Genomic DNA, 20,895 nt, shown 5'->3' with positions numbered 1-20,895 from the left:
GACTGCTTTACTTGGGACACTTAATAATTTAAATTATTCATTTATATTTCTATACACGTATACGTATGTATATGCATATATACATATATATATAACTAGATATAAGAAAGAACTATTTACACTTTATATGCATGATACAGAGTTTAGGTGTGCCTCTAAATATGATTTTGATTGGCTGTATTCAGGATGAATACCTAATGAAGTAGAGGAATGTTAAAAATTGAGATCTAGGGCTCCCCTGGTGGCGCAGTGGTTGAGAGTCCGCCTGCCGATGCAGGGGACACGGGTTCGTGCCCCGGTCCGGGAAGATCCCACATGCCGCGGAGCAGCTGGATCCGTGAGCCATGGCCGCTGAGCCTGCGCGTCCGGAGCCTGTGCTCCGCAGCTGGAGAGGCCACAGCAGTGAGAGGCCCGCGTACCGAAAAAAAAAATTGAGATATAATTCACATAACATAATTTACCCTTTTTAAAAAATTAATTTATTTTTTGGCTGTGTTGGGTTTTCGTTGCTACACACAGGCTTTCTTTAGCAGCTAGAGGGGCTACTCTGTTGCGGTGCGTGGGCTTCTCGCTGCAGTGGCTTCCCTTTGTTGCAGAACATGGGCTCTAGGCGCGAGGGCTTCAGTAGTCGTGGCGCGCAAGCTCAGTAGTTGTGGCTCACGGGCTCTAGAGCGCAGGCTCAGTAGTTATGGCGCATGGGCTTAGTTGCTCCGCAGCATGTGGGATCTTCCCGGGCCAGGGCTTGAACTCGTGTCCCCTGCATTGGCAGGTGGATCCTTAACAACTGAGCTACCAGGGAAGTCCCATAATTCACCCTTTTAAAGTGTATAATTCAGTGGGTTTTAGCACATTCACAGAGTTTTGCAACTATCACCACTACCTAATATTTCATCATCCCCAAAAGAAATCCCATATCCCTTAGCAGTCACTCTCCCCACCTTTTTCCCAGCCACTGGCAACTACTAATCTAACTTTCTCTCTCTGGATTTGCCTCTTCTGGACATTTCATATGAATGAAATCATATAATATGTGGCTGTTGGTATCTGGCTTCTTTCACTTATGTTTTCAAGGTTCAACCCTGTTGTACCATGAATCAGTAAAAAAGTAGTAATGAATCGGTAAAAAGGAACTTCATTCCTTTTTATGACTGAATAATATTCTGTTGTATGGATATACCACATTGTGTTTATTCATTCATCAGTTGGTGGACAATTGGGTTGTTTCCATTTTTGTGATATAAAGAGTAGTGCTGCTATGGACATTGGTGTCCAGGTTTTTGTGAGAACATGTGTTTCTATGCTTTTATGTTTTGTGAGGACGTATGTTCTCTTGGGTGTTTACTTAAGAGTGGAATTGCTGGGTCATATGATAACCTTATGTTTAACTTTTTGAGGAACTGCTAAGAGTGTTTTCTAAAGCAAGTTTATTATTTTACGTTTTACATTTACCACCAGCAATGTATGTGGGGTTCTGATTTCTTCACGTCCTCACCAATAATTATCTTTGTCTTTTTTATTACAGCCATCCTGGTGAGTGTGAAGTGGTATCTCACCGTGAGTTTGATTTGCCTTTCTCTGATGGTTAATGATACTGAGCACCTTTTCACATGCTTATCTTCTTTGGAGAAATGTCTATTCCAATCCTTTGCCCATTTTTAATTGGGTTATTATTATATTGTTCAATTGTGAGAGTTCGTTATGTATTTTTGGATACTAGACCTTAATCATGTAAATGATTTGCAAATAGAGGCATCTTAATGATCCCATTTGCCACAGGTTTAGGGAACATCTTCCACCCTTCCTTCCTCAACCCAGAAACTCTCCCAAAATGCTCTCTGTGGAGGACCAGAGCCTGGGGCAATCCAGAATAAAGACATTGAGACAGTTTACATTGGATAGCTTCAAGTGATGACACCAAAATAGTGGATTTTTAACAGAGAACTTACTGAAGGAAGCAGGAGCTGGTGACCAGAAAACTGACAGGTTAGCTGGAAGAAGTGTAGTATTCAAGATACACAAGATGTAAACCAATGAGAATTTAAAGCAATCTGCTAGCCCTCAAATGAACATGAGTTAATAAAGTAGAAAAGAAATGTCAAGTCTTAAAGAATCATAGCGTTTGCTCCTTAGATATTAGTCCAGTGTCATCCCTATGATTCTATGTTCTTTATAATAGTATTTATTGATCTTCTACTGTGTGTTAGGCACTGTGCTACATACTGGTTGCATAGTGATCAATTATAAATAGTCTCCCTCCCTTAAGTGGCTCAGTCAAGCGCAGGGGTGGGTAAAGGGCTAGAGAGTAAATATTTTAGCCTTTGAGAGCCAAGAGGAAAAATCAAGAACATTATGTAGGTACTTATATAACGAGAGAAAACATATTTCCACAAATGTTTTATCAATGAAATTCAAAATATAATAATAACTGAGTATAATTTTTGCATAATACAGATCTCCTAATAAGAATGGCATTCTTTTATGGAGAGGATAATATTTCACTTAATTAGGGTTCAAAGTGAGTGTTTCCTATCATCAAATCAGTTACAATCTCAATACACTTATTATTATTATTATTTTTGGCCGTGCCGCGCAGCATGTGGGATCTTAGTTCCCCGACCAGGGGTGGAACCTGTGCCCTGGAAGCGCAGTGGAAGCGCAGAGTCCTAACCACTGGACCGCCAGGGAATTCCCCTGTTTTTGTTTTTTTTTTCAATATATTTTTAAAGGTTTTTAACTTGTTTCAATTGGTCAAGGTTTTTAGGAACCTCACTTTTAATCTGTAATAAAAGTTTACAACTTGATTTTTTTAAGAGTTAACAAACTGCAAGCACCTGTTAATAAAGGTCTTAATAAAAAATCTGTTACATATATTTATCCATTAATGCTTATCTGTAATGAGATTTATGTATTTCATCTTTGAGAAAAATCTTAACACAGATAAGTACTGCCATATACTGATATCAATCCACAGGCACCTCCGGACTTCCCCAGTGGTCCAGTGGGTAAGACTCCATGCTCCCAATGCAGAGGGCCTGGGTTCAATCCCTGGTCGGGGAACTAGATCTCACATGCATGCTGCAACTAAGAGCCCACATGCCAAAACTAAAAGATACCACATGCTGCAGTGAAGATCCCACGTGCCGCAACTAAGACCCGGCGCAGCCAAAAATAAATAGACAGATAAATAAATAAATTTTTAAAAAAAGAATTGCAAAATGGTGACAATTGAGCATTAAGTCAAATGCGAGGTCCTTCTGAAAGCAGAGCTCTATGCAATTGTACAGGTTACATGCTTATGAATCCAATTCTAGTTTAAGAGAACTGGCTTCATAGGCATGTAAAAAAAAATCCACAGGCATCTGAGTTTTAATTGAGCATATTCATCTCTTAGATGGCACTTATAGAATTCTATCAGATTCTTCTCTTGACATTTGCCTTTCAGTATGTTGTTACATTGCAGAATAATCAATTCCAACTGAAGTTTAGTTGGAAGCTCCTCAACTGCACAGTTAAATTGCTTTTGAAATACAGAAATTTCCTTTGCACTTGCATCAGGGTCCAAAAAGCACCACTGGAACTGTAATCTGAGCTCAGAAAAGATATCCACTGCAAATTTGTGTGGGATTGCAAATCTTGATTTTTTTGTTTTAACATTTGACAGCACGGGAAGCAATTAAGTAACTAGACATTACTTGTGGTTCAAAAACTGTCAGTTGTCATCGAAGTGATTTCACTGCAGTATAAATTTCACATGTAAGCAGCGTTTTGCCTTGTAAGTTTAGGTTAAATTTATTAAGTAACATTGTTACCTCTACAGCAGAAGCTAATTCCATTCAGTGTTCAATAATAGTGGTTGAGGGTGATTCTTCTGGCTCAGAAAATTCTCAATCCCAGCCACGAGCTATAAAAATACAAAAACAAACAAACAAAACAACAACAAAAAACCTTATAACTGCTAAGTTGTTGAACTGCTGTTGGTAGGGCAAGTCAGAATATTCAGCCTCTTTTTCTGACAAAAATTCATGAAATTGACAATGGTTTAGTCCATGAGAGTGAATGAAGTTCACCGTTGACACGAATGGTTGAATAACACAAGATAGATTAAAATATTTTCCTGCGAAGTACCTGCTGTTCAATAATATGTAACAAATAACTATAGGATTTAAACAACTTACATTTTCGCAAGCTTTGTACATTTGTCCAGCTAAGCCTTTTTCTTCTTCATACATGTTTGAAATGCATCTTAGCAGATTCTGCTTCAGGTTGTATTGAATTAGTGGTCTCTTGACTTTTTTGAAAATATTCTCATTTGCCATCATCTACAGATTATCCATACAGGCCAATTCTTCCATCGCTTTAAACTCAGCATTGACTCTTCAAATAAACAACAACATCTGAGGAGTATTATTAAGATCTGTCAACTTATAAAGAGACAAGGAAAACCACTTGAAATAATTTGCCCTGCTTTTTAAATGACTATTGATGTTGCTTCCAATGTCCTCAACTTTTTGAGCTGCTGTTCTTGGTGAAAGGCTAATAGTCTTTAAAAAGTTTATTTTCCCTGGACACATTTCTTTGGCTTCTGCAATCAAACACGATTTAATTAACTCACCATCAGTAGATGGCTTTCCTTGCTTGGCTAACAAATGAGCCACTCAGAAACTTACTTTGGCAGCAACCTCATTTTCATTTTTAATTTTTGTGAAGCATTTTGCTATGGTAAGATATTCTATTTTAAACTTTCTAATTTTTCTAACCATTGCTTTCCTGTGAACTGGGAACATTGTAATGAGAATTTAGTTTGGTAATGTCGATGAATATCATATTCTTTTAGCCATGCTACAGCGTCATTGTGTAATAAACACAGTGTTTTGACATCTAAATTGATGACCAAGTAATCTACACTCCACTGTGCCTTAAAAGCACAACATTCAAAATCCACTTTTATTTTCTTGTTTTGACATGCTAGGTATGCACTTGTAATAAAAAAATAATAATAATGCCAAAACACAAGTGATACGAGTGGTACCCAAAATGCTGTTGAGATATAACTGTGTCACCATGGTTCGTAGTGTACCGACCAACAGTGGGAAGTGATGAGAGCACCACATACACTTTCTGTCACAGCTACTCCACTCTGCTATTGCAGCACGAAAGCAGCCATAGTGAAAACTTTATTTATGGACATTGAAATTTGAATTTCATGTCATCTTCATGTGTCATGAAATATGATTAAATACTATTCTTCTTTTGATTTTTTTTTCAACCGTTTAAAAATACAGAAAAACATTCTTAGCCGGCAGGGCATAGGGGGAATGCTGGCAGGCTGGATTCGGTTGTAGTTTGCTGGTGGATGTGGCTGATTTGTTTGAATTCTCATGTGCAACACTGTAGCCATTTGTATTAGTTTCCTTTTGCTGCTGTAACAAACTACCACAAACTCAGTGGCTTAAGAAAATTCAAATTTGTTATCTTAGGGTTCTGGAGATCAGAAGTCCAAAATCAATCTCACTGGTCTAAAGTCAAGGTGTCATCCAGGCTGATTGCTCCTAGAGGCTCCAGTGGAAAAGTCATTCTCTGCCTCTTCCAGCTTCTAGAGGCTGCCAGCAACCCTTGGCTCCTCGGCTGGTAGCTGCATCACTCCAATCTCTACTGCCATCATCACAGGGCCTTCTCTCTGAATTCAGACTCCTCCTTTCCTTTTATAAGGACCCATGTGATTATTATCAGGGCCACCTGTTTAATCCTGGATAATCTCCGTATCTCAAGATTCTAAATTTAATCACATCTGCAAAGTCCCTTTTGCCATATAAGGTAACATGTTCACAGGTTTAGGACATGGAGATTACCACATGGAGATCTTGAGGAGGGGTGCATTATTCAGCCATGCCTTTGTTTTCCTCTATTCAGCAGTTCAGCAGGTAGTGAAAGCCTATGTTCATGGCCCTAATTTCCCCATTTCTCTAAGCTTCACCATTTCTCTCTCCTCTCTCCCTCCCCCTATCTCTTTCTCTCCTTGTGTTCTAGGGGCTATAAATGGACAGCATACTACTACCTTTACTGCCAAGAACACACACTGTGACAACTGGTGTCTCCTGTGTAGGTGATCCTCTTGATTTGTCTTCCAAGATTATTGGAGTCAAGAAAAATCTTTTGATTTTATTTTCTGTTGTTCCTTGGTTGTCATTTGTACTGAATTTTATTGATAGAAGTGGGAACTATAGAAAAATAAAATTCCTTGCCTTCACTGGCTAACAGAAATACAAACTCCCAGCCTCATAAGGCAGGAAATGATATTTTATTTGGTTTCTCTCTCCAACCCCAAATAGTCGAGGAAAATCACAATCTATTCTGCATTTTGAAAACAAGAACAAAATTCCACAATTTCCCTAGTCATATAGTCCCATATTTTTCCTCCCTTTTAGGAAAATGCTCAGATCCTTGCCTCTGAACAATTTGGAATTTTTAATCTTCTCTGCAGCTGCATTGCTAACACACTTTTCTTTAAATTGAAAAGGACCTCTAGTTTCTTGACCCCTGTTCTTGGGGGGAAGGGGGGATGCTTGCCTGTGAAGAGGGTATTTCTTCAAGATGTCAAGGTGAGAATGGGGTGGAAGGGATGCTCGGCCAGCTCTGCTATAGTTAGTATATTCCAGCCCTATAATCGCCTGTGCTGGAGAACAATCTTCTGTGTGCTGCTTGCTATGACAACCCTGCTTCTGATGGGGAATGTGAGGGCACAGCGTTCCTGCAAAGCAATTCCATTGTGCAGTCAGGGAACACTCTCCCCACATCCCGGTGCCCCAGGGCTTCCAAACTGCTTCGGTTCATGCTCTTGATTTTTCCTCATTAGGTAGTCAAAGAGCTATTCCTTAGCTATACAGCAAAGGAGTTGCAGAAAACAGGCCTGCAACAAACTCAAACACATCCCTAGCCTTCAATGAGTTTTAGACATTTATACCCAGTCCCTTATATCCAGGAGCCTCCCAGACCCTCTCCTCCTCTCCAGTACATTATATGCTGCTTCTCAGTAGGATGTTTTCAGTACATCTCTCTTGGACTCAAACACCTACAAAAGCTGCCTATCAAGCCTAAATTCCTCATCCTCGCATTTGAGGGCATTTAATTAACTTCTGTCATCCTCACTTTTCCAAGCCAAGGTCTCGTCGGTCTGCATTAGCCACTCTAATCTGCCCACTATCCCCAGATCCTGGTTAAGCTCCATGTCCATGCTCGTGCTGTTGCCCTCATAGAAACTGCTTGAGTTTCTCCCTCCCAAGCCCTGCTTTCATCTCTTCTGAAACAACTTTGAAATAGACCCATTCCAGGAAGCTTCTTCTAACCCCACCAGACTGATGATTCCCTTGCTGTACAGCCCCTCAGCATCTGTGGATTCACATGTTTCTGCTATGTATCTTGCTGCTGCTCTGGAGGGAGAATTCTAAGATGCCACCCCCTTCCTCAAGATTTCTGGTCACTTCTTTCAGCTATTCAGTCAAACACTAATCTAGGTTCTGCTATGAGGCAAATTTGTAGACGTAATTAAGGTCCCAAATCAGATGATTTTAGGATCAGGAGATTATCTGGGGTGGGCCTGACCTAATCAGATAAGGCCTTAAAGTGAACTGGGCTCTTCCTGAAGAAAGAGATTCAAACTGTGAGATGAAAAAATATATATACGTTAAAAAAAAAAAGTGTGAGAGGGATCTGATGGGAGAGAAATTCTCTGTTGCTGGCTTTGAAGATGGAGTAGGCCACGTGGCAAGGTATGCAGGTAACCTCTAGGAGCTGAGACTGGTCCCCAGCTGGCAGCCACTGAGGAAATGGGGCCTTCAGTCTTACAGCCACAAGGAACTGAAGTTGGCTAACAGCTTGTGGTAATTTGTTAAACATCAATAGAAAACTAACGCACTTGCTTTCGTAGACCTTGCTTTTGTTGATTTCATATGTGCGTATTAGTAGACTGCAAGCTCCTAGATTAGAGGAAAAGGAGGTTTTTAATTTATTTTTGTAACCCCTTCCCATCACAGCCATAATGTGATGCTATTAGGGAGATTTGCCTTAACTGATACGTTGGAGTTAATGGGAGATATAAATCCTTGGCCATGAGAGTACTTGTTGTAAAGCAGCAGCTAGAATCACTACCACTGTCAAGTGCCTCCTGCCTCCCATGTTAAAAACAATTTCCTGCACATCTGATATCTTCTGGACATCTTCATGCGAATGTCTCACTAGTCCCATGAATTCAGTAAGTCCCCAAATGTCCTCTCCCAAAACTGCCCCTCCCTCTCTATTCTGTAATTCTGGTAATGGCACCTTCAAACCCCCAATTATCTTGGAGGTTAGAACTTGAGCCATTGTTTGTTTGTTTGGCCACACCACACTGCAGTGTGCCGTGGGGCTTGTGGGATCTTAGTTCCCGGACCAGGGATCGAACCTGTGCCCCCTGCAGTGGAAGCGCGGAGCCCTAACCACTGGACCGCCAGGGAAGTCCCCAGAACTTGAGCCATAGTTGACTCCTTTCTCTCTCTTGCCCCCACATTCTATCTGTTGCCAGGTCCTCTCCATTTATCCCCTCCTTTCCATGTTTATTGTCTTTGCCTGGTTCAGTATCTCTCACCTGGAATACTTCAAGAGTCTCCTAGTTGCTGTCCTGGGACCCATCTCTGATGAGCACAGCTCTGATCATGTCGCTTTTCTGCTCAACCACCTTCCAAGGAAGCCATTAGCTTGGCATTCAAAACTCTCCATGACTTAACCCAAACCTACCTTTCTCATATTTTCAAAAATCCTTAAATGAGTATTTTGCCTACCTTCTATGTTATTTTGGGTTGACTTTTTTTTTTTTTTTTTTCCCGGTACGCGGGCCTCTCACTGTTGTGGGCTCTCCCGTTGCGGAGCACAGGCTCCGGACGCGCAGGCTCAGTGGCCATGGCTCACGGGCCCAAGCCGCTCCGCGGCATGTGGGATCCTCCCGGACCGGGGCACGAACCCGTGTCCCCTGCATCAGCAGGCGGGCTCTCAACCACTGCGCCACCAGGGAAGCCCTTGGGTTGACCTTTTAAAAAATATTCTTTAAAACTGTTATTGCTTTTGCAGGTCCACATACTAACTGTGACTCTTCCCTGCAACCTGCAGCTTTTTCACGTGCATCTTACCGTTACTTTACTTCAGACTCACTGCTCTTCCAATTCTCTGCAGTCGGATATTCTCATACCTTGGACTCTTCTGAACATATATTAGCTGCTTGGCTTGTTGAACTGCCAAGGGGAAATGTGGTTCCAGAGCCAAATTGTGAGTGCCCAAAGCTAAAGCCTCATTCTGCTCGCCTGCAGCTCTCATTCCCTCCCCCAGGACACACAACACCACTTCATTCTGCTTTGGGGGTGATCATTGGCCTAAATGTTGGGACCCAAATCCCGCACATTCACCCCATAGAGAACGGACCCACATTCCATAGAGAAGGGACCCTCGACCTCATAGTCGAGGTCGATTTATTCTTTGGATTTTCAGTCATTTTAAGCAGTCACACATCCTCCCCAGTCTCCCGTGTCCGCAGGGGGTGTGTCCCCTAGACTTCCGGCTTTTGGACAACCGGTTTTGCCTCCACCCACTCCCACCTCGAGATCTCGAGATTGGGACTTCCATCGTTCTTCTCCCCCCTCAGCCACTGTGCTCACTTTAATAAGTGATCTGATCTCAAAAAAAAAAAAAAAAAAAAACCAGAAAGAAAGGGAAAAGAAAAAGGAAAACAGAAAAGAGCTTCCCAGGGTTCGTCTTAGAATTGGCAAATAGAGGTGCACCCCCTTCCACCACCCGATCCTAGTGAGTTCCAGGCAATTACGTGTGGCCCGCAGCTCGCCTCTCACCACACCCCCGCCTCCCGCCCGGGTTTAATGACCTAAGCAACTTTCCGTCCCCCCCCCGCCCCGTCTTGGTACGGCCTGTCCGGCGATCGGCGTTCCACCCCCGCCCTTTCCTTCTAGGTTGGTTCAGCCCCCGTCTACTCAGGGGTGGTGCTCAGCCGGCGCCAGACAGACCCTCGACTTCGGAGAGGCAGTGCAGTTCCTCTGGGAGCGTCCCCCTCGGTTCCTTCAGCTTCCTCAGCCTCCTCGGCCGCCTTACCGCCCGCGGGGACGCGAGAGCTCGGTGTATGCCCCACCCCTGACCCCGCTAGAGACATGTCCACCCCGGCTCGGCGGCGCCTCATGAGGGACTTCAAGAGGTAACCCGCCCGGGACGCCGGGGTCCGGGGGCTGCGGCCGGGGCGCAGGGCGGGGCCGGCGGAGGGCCGGGCGGGCGGCGGGGCGGCTGGCGGCGCGAGCGGGTGCCGGATCTCGGGCCCCCTGTCTGTTTCCTTGAAGGTTGCAGGAGGATCCTCCAGCCGGAGTCAGCGGGGCTCCGTCCGAGAACAACATAATGGTTTGGAACGCGGTCATTTTTGGGTGAGTCTGCGTTCCGGGTGGCGGCGAGGGCTAGGGACGCATGTGCCCTCCGAGACCGGCCCGGTGCGGAGGCGGGGGCAGAGGGAGAGTGTTTGGGGCTGGCTGGGCCTAGGCGCCTCCCCGGAGCCTGTGCCTCGATTAGCTCGGTTCCCGCTGCCAGGGGAACCATTTGGGGTACTAAGGGGGGCGGGGCGGGGAGTGGTGGCGCTTCGGCGCGGCGGCCTGCCCGGGATTTCTGAGCCCCAGACCTCTGCTGGTAGTGGTTTTGCGACCCGGGAAGCGGTGGTTTACCAGCGGTGGAGCGAGCAGGGCTCGTAATAGCCATCTCCTCAGATGAATCGGGGAGAGGGGAGCCCCGAAGCGGGAACTGATTGTTTTTTCTCTGTGTTGCAGGCCTGAAGGGACCCCGTTTGAGGATGGTAAGAGAGTTTCTTTACCCACCTTTCAGGAGCCTGATCATCTGGGGAAAGGGTTCCCAGTCATCCTGGAAGTGCCTCCTACTTAGGAACCCGCTTCTCCCTAGCCTCTGCCTACTAAAGGCTTGAGTGGAATCCAATCTGTGGCAGGTTGTTCTGGCTATTGTCCGCTTGACTAGAACTGCATCTTTTTTATTGCTTCTTAAAAAAAAATCTGGGTAAGGCAGTAAAAGGAGCATCATACCACTGATGTTAAGGGTCTGTGAGGTTTGGGCTGTGATCCTGCTAAATTCAGCCCCCCATCAAGATACTGAGTAAGTGTCAACCCAACCACTTGCTGATAGGCTCAGAGACCCCAGGGACCATTTGATTCAGAATTCTTCACAAGGGCGGGAACTGTGTTCAGCAGGTGCTTAATGTGTGTTTGTTGGATGTTGAATGGATGCAAGAATCCCTTGCACACAATTGTCTGGTTTCTACCGTCTGGCATTGAGTGCCTGTCAGCCTCACTGCTTTAAGATGGTCTTTAATGGCACCTTTAATAGCCAGTTTGAGCATAATGTTTCTAATTTTTAAATGAGTTTTCAGTATGTGCTTTTATCAAGACTTGATGGTCAGTATCTCAAAGCAGTTTCACAGTTGAGGGGAGCCTTAATGTACTGTCTTGACCAGTGTCCAACCTACTTCAAGGTACTACATGTACTTATAGTTACCTGATTTTTAATGGGTTTAGGTTTGACCTTTAAAAACACACGTTAGTTGCTTTTTAAGGATTTTTTAAAGCTTCCTATTTTGAGATAATTATAGGTTCATGTGCAGTTGTAATAAATAATATTACAGAGAGACCTTGTATACCCTTCACCTGCGCCCCCGCCCCTTTGGTAACAAGTCATCTTGAATGACTATGCACAACCAGGAAATTAACATTGATATAGTTTTAGTGCATTCAGTTATGTGTGTGTGTGTGTGTTTGTGTGTATGTAGTTAATTGTTTTTGAAAGCTTAATACATTTAAAAAGATGATTAAAAGTATTTGAACTACTAATCGACATCTCTAATATCTTGAGGTATTTTTAAAAAGAAAAGGATCTTTCTGTTATTTTTTTCTCAATGACTTACCTTCCTTTGGTCACGTAGCATTTGAGAGATATTGTACACATATGCACACACATATGCACATAACTCAGTTTGAAGGCAGGAACAAAAACATTTCTGCAAACTACTAAGTACAAACTTATGTTGCCAAGTCAGTTTGCTTTTTGATGCTACCAACCACAAGATGTTGTGAGGTAGGTCAATATTAACCAATTCTATGATTTGTCTCAAACACTCACATTTCCCTAGAAGACTGTAGACAATAGCCTAAATACTTGTAATTTCCTCTCTACCTTCACCCACTGGGTGGATATCACTGCTCTTCAGTGCTGCAATAAAAAGAAATGACAGCAGGGGAGTGTGATCCTCAAGCCATACTATTGATACTTTGGTGCAGTAAATCATTTGAACTGATCCTGATCTGTAGCAAGAGCTAGCTAAGCTTAATTTTCCTCTACTAGATTGGTGCTAGTTCTTCATACTTAAGTTTTATGTGCAGATTAGCTGTGTATTTGCTTTAGCTCCAGCAGGCTTTGTTTTCATTGGCTTCTTTTTTCCTCCTGATTTTACTCAGACTGCTTTACACTGGGCACAGCTTTATTACTAGTACACCACTTTGCTGGGGTTGGCAACTTAAATATTTCAAGGGTGCTTCTCTCGTTTTAAGTGGTATGAGTTGAAAAGGTACTTGTGGAATCCATTATCTACCTGGACCTTCCCCCTTGACATTACTGGCTCTTTTTTTGATGATGTGTATCTCCGCCCTGACATTGCTGAAAGGAATTACTCAGGCTAAATGACAGTACCCTTTTCTCATTCATTCTTTTGAGCAGTCTGCTATCCATGGATGCTTTCTCAGGTGTCTAGAACACTGACCAAGTTTACAAGAAATTTTTTGACCATTTAAAAATCCCTGTTATTTACAGTTAGGGAATTTACTGGAAAGGCCCAATTAGGGACAAGTGGCATAGTTGATTTTGCTGTTGCCAATGTGTTATATAAATCAACAGCTCCAAAACTACTTTTGCTGCTTCCTTGTAAACCATTTGTAGTGGAGGTTTCTGGAACAGCCAGACCCTAGTTAAAGAGATGAAATTTTAAGAAAAGGAACTCTTAAAGGTATTTGATTTAACTTTACACACTTGAAGGTAAGAGGACTATGTTCCCAAGAGCTTACACTACCAAACAAAACATTGGGGGGAAATACTTCCTCATAAAATATCTTGGTATGTATGCTGAATACGAAGGTTAAGGAACAATGTATCCTCCATCACATCATCTGAAAATTGTTAATAGACACAGTAAGATACCAGTACTTGATTTTCATAATAGATGTATTCTTAAGAATTTGGTGTCTTTTAAAAAAAATGAATCAAAGTCCACTAGGGGTGTTCTTAAGGTAAATAAATCCTATGATGAAGAGTATTTAGGTATTATCTTAAAAATCAGACTTTTTTCAGTCATCCAAAAAGAATTTTTTAAGTACATGTACTTTGCTTTCTCCTCAGGGGTCACAGACTGGTGGCTAAATGGCAGGAAACACCTACAGAGGTGCTTTCTTTGGCCAATACAATATTTTCAAAAAATTGAATTTGTGACAGGCAGAACATACACTCTCTGCTTTAACCATATCACTCCTATTGCCATACACCCGCCATTTAACTCATTTATATAATTTTCCTGGTCCCTATACATAGATGGATTAATTTATACTTTCCTTACAATGTTGTGACCTCCTCAGGAAGATAAAAAAATCAGTACAGATTGTATACAACAATGGTGAGGCTTCAGTTTCCAATTATTTTAAAGCCTAGCCTTCTAAATATTCAGAGGACAAGCTCTAGTCTCGATTGCGTAGTATTAATTCTCAGATTTTAAATTTCCTTAACATTTGTTTTGGACCTCAGAAATTGGATTGAGAGTTGTACTAAAGAGGTTCTCATTGTTTAAGGTGGCTAAAAGTATGAAATATCCCTTTAAATGTGTGCTTTGAGTAAGATTTAGGTACGTCCTAATTTATATTCACATTGAATATAAATTATCTTGGTTTCACTTCTCAAGATATTAAATGAGCTGTTCTTAAAGACTTGATTAACTTCTTTGGTAGCTAGGTAACCACCTTATTGAACTTTTAGGCAAGCATTAGGCAGAAAGTTCAAGTCAAGGGTTTTGTGAGCCACCAGCGTATGTACTCAACTTGCTTTCACTGTGATTGATGTAGGTCAGAAAGAAAGTACTATTTAATATTTGAATTCATTAATTGTATTTTTCTTACTGATAGTGAAGTTTGGATTTTTGGGTTTTGCCTCCTTCAGCTGGGTCTAGAGATATGAAACTGTAGAATTACTGTAACTAAAATATTTATGAAGCACTTATTTTGTGTCACTGTGCATCTTTCCCTCATTTAAACCTCACAACAATGTTATGTAGCAGGTACTATTATTAACCCTATTTTACAGATGAGGAACTTGAGGTTTACTCAAGTTGAGCAGTTTCCCCAAAGGTTTCATAACTAGCAAGTAGCAAAGCAAGGATTTGAACCCAGATCTGTCTGACTGCAAAGCTTCTGCTCTGCCCCACTGCACTCCACTGTTTCCACCTACGCCTGCCTTCTGTGTGACTTTACCACCTTTAGGTATCATATTTAATGATGGTTTTAATTTAAAGTACCTGGGAGCTCTGCATGCTATTAAATCTGCCCAATTTTAGAGCAGTTTTTTTAGAGCAATTTCTTGATGATAAATCTCTAAGCTATAATTTAAGCGGGTATCAACACTGAGCCAAATGTGTTTATACTTGAGATACATAAGGAAGCTCAGAGTTTTGAACTAACACTCATTCCCACTTTTTCTTGCGTATTATAATATCATAGAACTGAAAAGAAAGAACTATGCTTTCTTCCTCAAAAATAGGAAGAGTTATGACCAGGTGGTGATAAAGGTGAAGTGTGTTCTGATGGACTATAGCATGTTTATCCATTCCAAAATATTTTGCTTTTTGTCCTTAGTTATAATACATAGTAACTTCAGATCTGACTTTCAAGTTTAGGGAGTAACTATAGTTGGGGAATATAATATGTCTCCATATGTTGCATTTTTTAATTTTTATATATTTATTTATTTATATTTGGCTGCGTTGGGTTTTTGTGGCTGCACAGGCTTTCTCTAGTTGCGGCAAGCGGGGGTTACTCTTCGTTGCAGTGCGCGGGCTTCTCATTGCGGTGGCTTCTTGTTGCAGAGCACGGGCTCTAGGCGCGTGGGCTTCATTAGTTGTGGCACGCGGGCTTGAGTAGTTGTGGCTCGCGGGCTCTAGAGCACAGGCTCAGTAGTTTGTGGCACACGGGCTTAGTTGCTCCGTGGCATGTGGGATCCTCCCGGACCGGGGCACGTACCCGTGCCCCCTGCATCGGCAGGCGGACTCTCAACCACGGTGCCACCAGGGAAGCCCTATAGTCTTTTTTTCTTAAGTGGAAAGGAGGAATGGAAGCAAGGAGGAAATAAATTGCTAACTCGAAGGAACCAGTAACAAATTATACTCTATCTGAAGTGTGGTCTATTGTATTAGAATAAGTAATTTATTAAATGGACCAGAGTAATATAGTGGAACGTGCATCACCTTAGATAATAACTGATTCCTTAAGATTACTTCAAGAAATTTCAGTCAGGAAAAAACAATTGCCCAGTTGTTTTCTTGAATTTATTAAACCCAATTAAAAATAACATTTTGAAGAAAATAATTTCCCCAAATCACAACATCCAACAATTCTTTTTTGGTGGGGGGCGGGGGCGTGCTGTGGGGCATGTGGGATCTTAGTTCCCCGGCCAGGGATCGAACCAGTGTCCCCTGCAGTAGAAGCGCAGAGTCCTAAACACTGGACCGCCAGGGAAGTCCCCAGCAATTCTTGAATGAGATCCAGTTTGTCCATTTCTTATAAATAAGTCTGTTAACTTAGTATACTTTAGGGCCTCCTGCTACCTTAGTTGACACATATTCAAGAAAAATAATTTGTTTCAATAGTAGCGTAAACATCATTAGAAAGAAATTTACTGGAGACATGAATGCAATCTAATATGATTTTTTAATTATTTTTGCCATTAATTCCTACCATTAGTGTGAATAATTGAGTTGGTTTTATAGTGAAGTAGCTTGTGAGTCATACTTGAGGGTTTTAAAGAGGGACTGTGAAGTTTTTTCTGGCTTACATTCAATTATGTTTTCATTATAGAGTTGCTATTACATGAAGAGGAGCCAGTGAACACTTTTCTTATTTCCTGCTATTTTAAAAATAATTTGATTACTGATTTGTATTTCTAGCATTGGTTTTTGAACTTTGTGCTCTCATTCTTTCTAGTGCATTTAAAAATCACCATTTAAGATGACAGCTGATTAAAATTGGCCTTTATTAAGGTCTTTCAGTCTTCTCAAGGAGGAAGGCCACGTTTTGGCTCTAGTTGCTTGTCATTTTAAGGATGTCTTCAAAATGTACAGTGGCTAAAGTTATCCTGCAGGCAGTAATTTTGAGTTTAAAATGGCTGTATTTAAGTTTGGGGGAGAATAATGGAAAAACAGAAAACAAATCACCTTTGAGTGATGGTTCTTACAGTGTCTGTCCATTTTTAGGGCAGTCTCTGGAGCTGTATCTCTTACCTGGTCTCTTTCCTCTCTACTCTATATCTTTGCATTATTTCATATAATATTTGAAAAAAGAAGTCATGTAGTATTAAAAACAAAGTACTACCGAACAAAGTGATAAGTAGGTTTTCTTAACCCTTTCTTTTCTAATTACAGGAACCTTTAAGCTTACAATAGAATTCACTGAAGAATATCCGAATAAGCCACCTACGGTTAGATTTGTCTCTAAGATGTTTCATCCAAATGGCAAGTATCACTTTTAATACAGTATTTCAAACTACTACACTGTTTATTTGGGAGGTATTCCACATTTCCTATTTGTCTGTAGCACCTGAGTATTTGTCTAGGCATCTTGCTGTTTCCTGAAAGCTGAACTTGTTCATGGTGGTCTGTTGCTGTCTTGGTCTGTGGTCCTAGAACTGAAGCAGTGAAGGGACATTGCCTTTGCTTGGAATCTGAGAGCCTCCTGGTTTTGATGATTTTGTCATTTACTTACTAAACAAAAATAAGGATGTTCTTGAGGTTTCCTTTTAATGTAAGGCCATATTGGGGTAGTTTTGTGTTGTGATTATTTTCACTAGCATTTAGAGCAATAGTTTTCAGCTTTGGATGCAGATCAGCATTAGCGTGGGACATTTAAAAGCCATGGATGTCCCGGCCCCACTCCAGACCCACTGAATATCAGATTCTGTGGTTGAGTCCAGGTATACGGTATATTGGAAAAGTGCCACAGGTGATTCTAACTTACTATTTTGCTCTTTTATTTTTTTTTCTAGTAGTAAGCCTAGAACAAGTTGCCTTTTATTCAGGTTAATAATGTATTTTCCAGGGTATCAGATATTTTTATCTTCACACCAAAATGAAACCTTGTGAACTCTGAGCTATCTTGGTTATTTCAGATAGGAGATAAAGTTTAAAAATTTAGTGGAGTGAATTTCCCATAAGTCTGTCAATGATGAGGAACCCTCTTAAAAATTGTGCGTGGTTTCCTGGATAACAGGGCAGTCTTTTCAGAATAACAAGCATTAGGTATCCTCCAGTTTTATACTGATTATGTTTGACATTCTCTGATCATCCTGTTTCACTAGTAGTGATTATGACACTTTTAGGAAGGTAACTAAGAGGCAGCTAAGTAGTCTTTTTTAAACCTCAAAAGCAAAGTATTCTTGACTGTGTTTGTCTTGACTATGATATTAAAACCTTAATGGTTTTGTTATGTTTAACATAACCTACTTCTATGCTCTTAGTCTATGCAGATGGTAGTATATGTCTGGACATACTTCAGAACCGTTGGAGTCCAACATATGATGTGTCTTCCATTTTAACATCCATACAGGTGAATTTTCCTTAATGTGACTATGGCCTTTGATATGTTTATATTAGCAATTGTTTTTGAAAGTCATAAGTAAAAAGTAGGTAAGACCTAACCCACCAGAAAACATACACGTTTGCCTAGCTACTAGCAGATTAATGTAACTGTAGACTATTATGCTAAGAGAGCAAATTTAGCTGCTACCTAGGACAATTCGAGTGTGTTGAATATACATATTGGGTTGGCCAGAAAGTTCGTTCAGGTTTTGCATAAGATGGTACGAAAAACCTGAACAAAGTTTTTAGCCAACCATGTGTATATGTATATTTGCATTGAGGAACTGACTTTTTACAAATTGTCTCTATAGTCTCTTTTGGATGAACCCAATCCCAATAGTCCAGCAAACAGCCAGGCTGCTCAGCTGTACCAGGAGAACAAGCGGGAGTATGAAAAACGTGTTTCTGCGATAGTAGAACAGAGCTGGCGTGACTGTTGACCCGGGTGCAGGAAAAGAAGCAGCTGGTCATAAGAAAAATATATATTGATGTGTTTGTCACCTTCCTATTCATCAGTGTCATTACATTTACTTTATTAAAAGCAAAATAGCTGTTGTGCTGTTTCCATCTTCCCTTGCCAGGCTTTTCCTACCCCTTCTACCCTCTCCTTAAACATCAGAAAACACCCTCTATGAGATCAAATGTACTGTACCTGGGTTACGTGCAAAAAGTCACTAATGCTTAATTAATTCCTTTCCTGTTGTATCTCATTTCCAGTTTTATGGCAGTATTGTGTTACTGTACTTTACACTAAGCTTTTAAAATGAATGAATTTACAAGTGGTGCTTATGCATAGCTTGATGACCAGAATGTTATTTTTAACAGAATGATTATTGAAGAGTTTCACCCTGGCTGGTCCTTCACTTTTGTTGGATTTAGAAGTGAATTTTTGGAATATGGCCTATAGAAAACAGGGAAACAAATCCACATAAACACTCATTTTGAAAGAGCAATGGAAGCTAAAAAGGCTATGATACTAATATCAAACTAACATGAGTTGTGTTTTGTACTGGTAGGAAGGAGAATGTTAAAGGGCTCAGCCAAAGGAGTGCAGCACAGTAACTGACACTTCCTCTCCTTGCAAGGTGTTCAATGGACACACCCAAGCTAAGATTCAGAATACTGAAGTCTTCTGGATTTTCACTTTTTAAAGAGGTGTGGGAGCAGAGGAATGGAAACAATCATTAGTTTTTAAGCTAGGGAAGGTTGGAGATCCTTTAATCCTTTTAAAGGAGCAGTGCTACCCTAGATGAACAAATTTATAATCATTGTTTTTTTTAGAGTTTTAATTAACCCAAGGAAGGGAACATGTCTGTGGTAAACTATTTTCCACTCAAATCCTCTGTTAATGCTGCATGCTTTAGTTTCTTCCTCCCTTTCAGTATTATAAGAACCTTAAAGTCAATGTCTGTAATCTTTGGATATTTATACTTTCAGATTGACAGTACCTTTAAGTAGCAGTGTGGGACAAAGCTTGTTTTGTCTGATGTTCCATTGTCACCTTTTGTGCATTTATCACTCTTCTGAATTTAACTTTGCACAAGTAACCCATGTAAAAAATGTACATTTTTCAAAACTTGTAAATAAAAATAACCTTAAAATTTTGTAGTCAAGGTATAATTATATTTTAGCTCAGTATGAACTTTTAGTATGTATTTATTGGACTCTCATGTCTACTCATTCCCCCCCTTAAAATAAAAATCATGGTAAAAGCAAAAATACAGATTCTGGGAGAGGGAGAAGAGTAGATACTGCTGGAGAGGATGTATTTTCTTTTCAGTCATAAGTGTTTAATGCTTTTTTTAAACATGCTAACAGATTGTAAATCTATTAGGTAAAACAAAGTTACTTCAGCACATATTACAGTCAATCGAGGGAACGAAATTGTGGTAAGGGGGGAGAAGTAACCTGGAGATTTACCAGCATCCTCAGAGACCAAGATCTAACTTGTTGATCCTGACATTCCACCTCTTAAAAAAGCCCTAGCCTAACAAACAAGCTAAATAATAAAATGGTATTTTAAGTCTCATGTAAAGCTTGGGAGTACAGGTATCCTCAATGTTACCTTGTTTAAACAAAACTCTGCTTTCTTCTGAGGAGCAATCTATCTCATTTTAGAGACAAGGACAGTGACTGTGGAAACTCACTTCTTGGGGAGGGGGGGGTGGGCGCTAATTGAAATTAAGTCCTTATGGTGTATGTACCCATACATCCTCTAAGACATGGCACTTAAAGGAGCCTCAACATGAGGGAGCTCATCCTACACTGAACACATGAACTGGTTAGTTTCACCTAGAAGCAACATCCTTAAATGCACTTACTTTCTCTTAAGTCCATTTCTACTTCAAAGTAGAATGACATTAAATTGGTCTTTATTTGGCAGATTAGTTTTACATAAATTTCTTCATCCTACTGTGGCTGGATATCTTTTTTTTTGTTCTGTTTTTTTTGTTTGTTTGTTTTTCTGCCACACTGTGCAGCTTGTGGGATCTTAGTTCCCCGACCAGGGACTGAACCCGGGTCCACGGCAGTGAAAGCACTGAGTCTTAATCACTGGACCTCCAGGGAAGTCCTGTGGCTGGGTATCTTAAATATTGACACTGTTACTTATACTTGAAAAAATTAAGGTGAGATTGGGAATGTGCAAGTTTAATTTTTTTTTATACACCTCCTGAGAAACACTATTCCCAATTGCTTTCATGGGATAATCCTTTTAAAATCTTACAACGGCGTCAACAAGCTGACCCCCCAAAGCATCATATCCATGGTCAAAGGCACCACAAATCATTCATTTCAAAGTTTAATGCTGATTTGGCTTTTTTCTTTACAGTTTTTTTAAACAAATGCCACAGGCTGCCTGCATACAATAATTTATAACAACAATAAACCAGATTTGTGAGGTCCCCTTTTAAATGGCAGAATTGAACTTGAACCTTCAA

At 40.9% G+C, this 20,895-nt stretch overlaps 1 protein-coding gene across 1 annotated transcript; it reads left to right on the top strand.

Annotated features, from left to right (window-relative positions):
- The first annotated feature begins 9,950 nt into the window (after positions 1 to 9,950).
- On the top strand, positions 9,951 to 19,557 carry UBE2A (ubiquitin conjugating enzyme E2 A). Its single transcript, XM_067724163.1, has 6 exons — positions 9,951 to 10,225; positions 10,365 to 10,445; positions 10,839 to 10,864; positions 16,745 to 16,834; positions 17,836 to 17,924; positions 18,268 to 19,557. Exons 1-6 carry the CDS (start codon positions 10,182 to 10,184, stop codon positions 18,394 to 18,396), a joined length of 459 nt encoding a protein of 152 aa, XP_067580264.1. The 5' UTR covers positions 9,951 to 10,181; the 3' UTR covers positions 18,397 to 19,557.
- The last annotated feature ends 1,338 nt before the right edge of the window (positions 19,558 to 20,895 follow it).

The sequence above is a fragment of the Pseudorca crassidens genome, chromosome X (assembly GCF_039906515.1).
Source record: "Pseudorca crassidens isolate mPseCra1 chromosome X, mPseCra1.hap1, whole genome shotgun sequence".
Classification (NCBI taxonomy): domain Eukaryota; kingdom Metazoa; phylum Chordata; class Mammalia; order Artiodactyla; family Delphinidae; genus Pseudorca; species Pseudorca crassidens.
Note: the sequence above shows the minus strand (reverse complement) of the source record. Positions and strands in the feature narration are given on the sequence as shown.

What these genes read in the sequence shown, in the direction of transcription:
- UBE2A (XM_067724163.1), top strand. Translation starts at nt 10,182, where the DNA reads ATGTCCACCCCGGCTCGGCGGCGCCTCATGAGGGACTTCAAGAG. An exon ending in CTCATGAGGGACTTCAAGAG is followed by an intron (nt 10,226 to 10,364) that starts GTAACCCGCCCG and finishes GTTTCCTTGAAG; the next exon opens with GTTGCAGGAGGATCCTCCAG. An exon ending in TGGAACGCGGTCATTTTTGG is followed by an intron (nt 10,446 to 10,838) that starts GTGAGTCTGCGT and finishes TCTGTGTTGCAG; the next exon opens with GCCTGAAGGGACCCCGTTTG.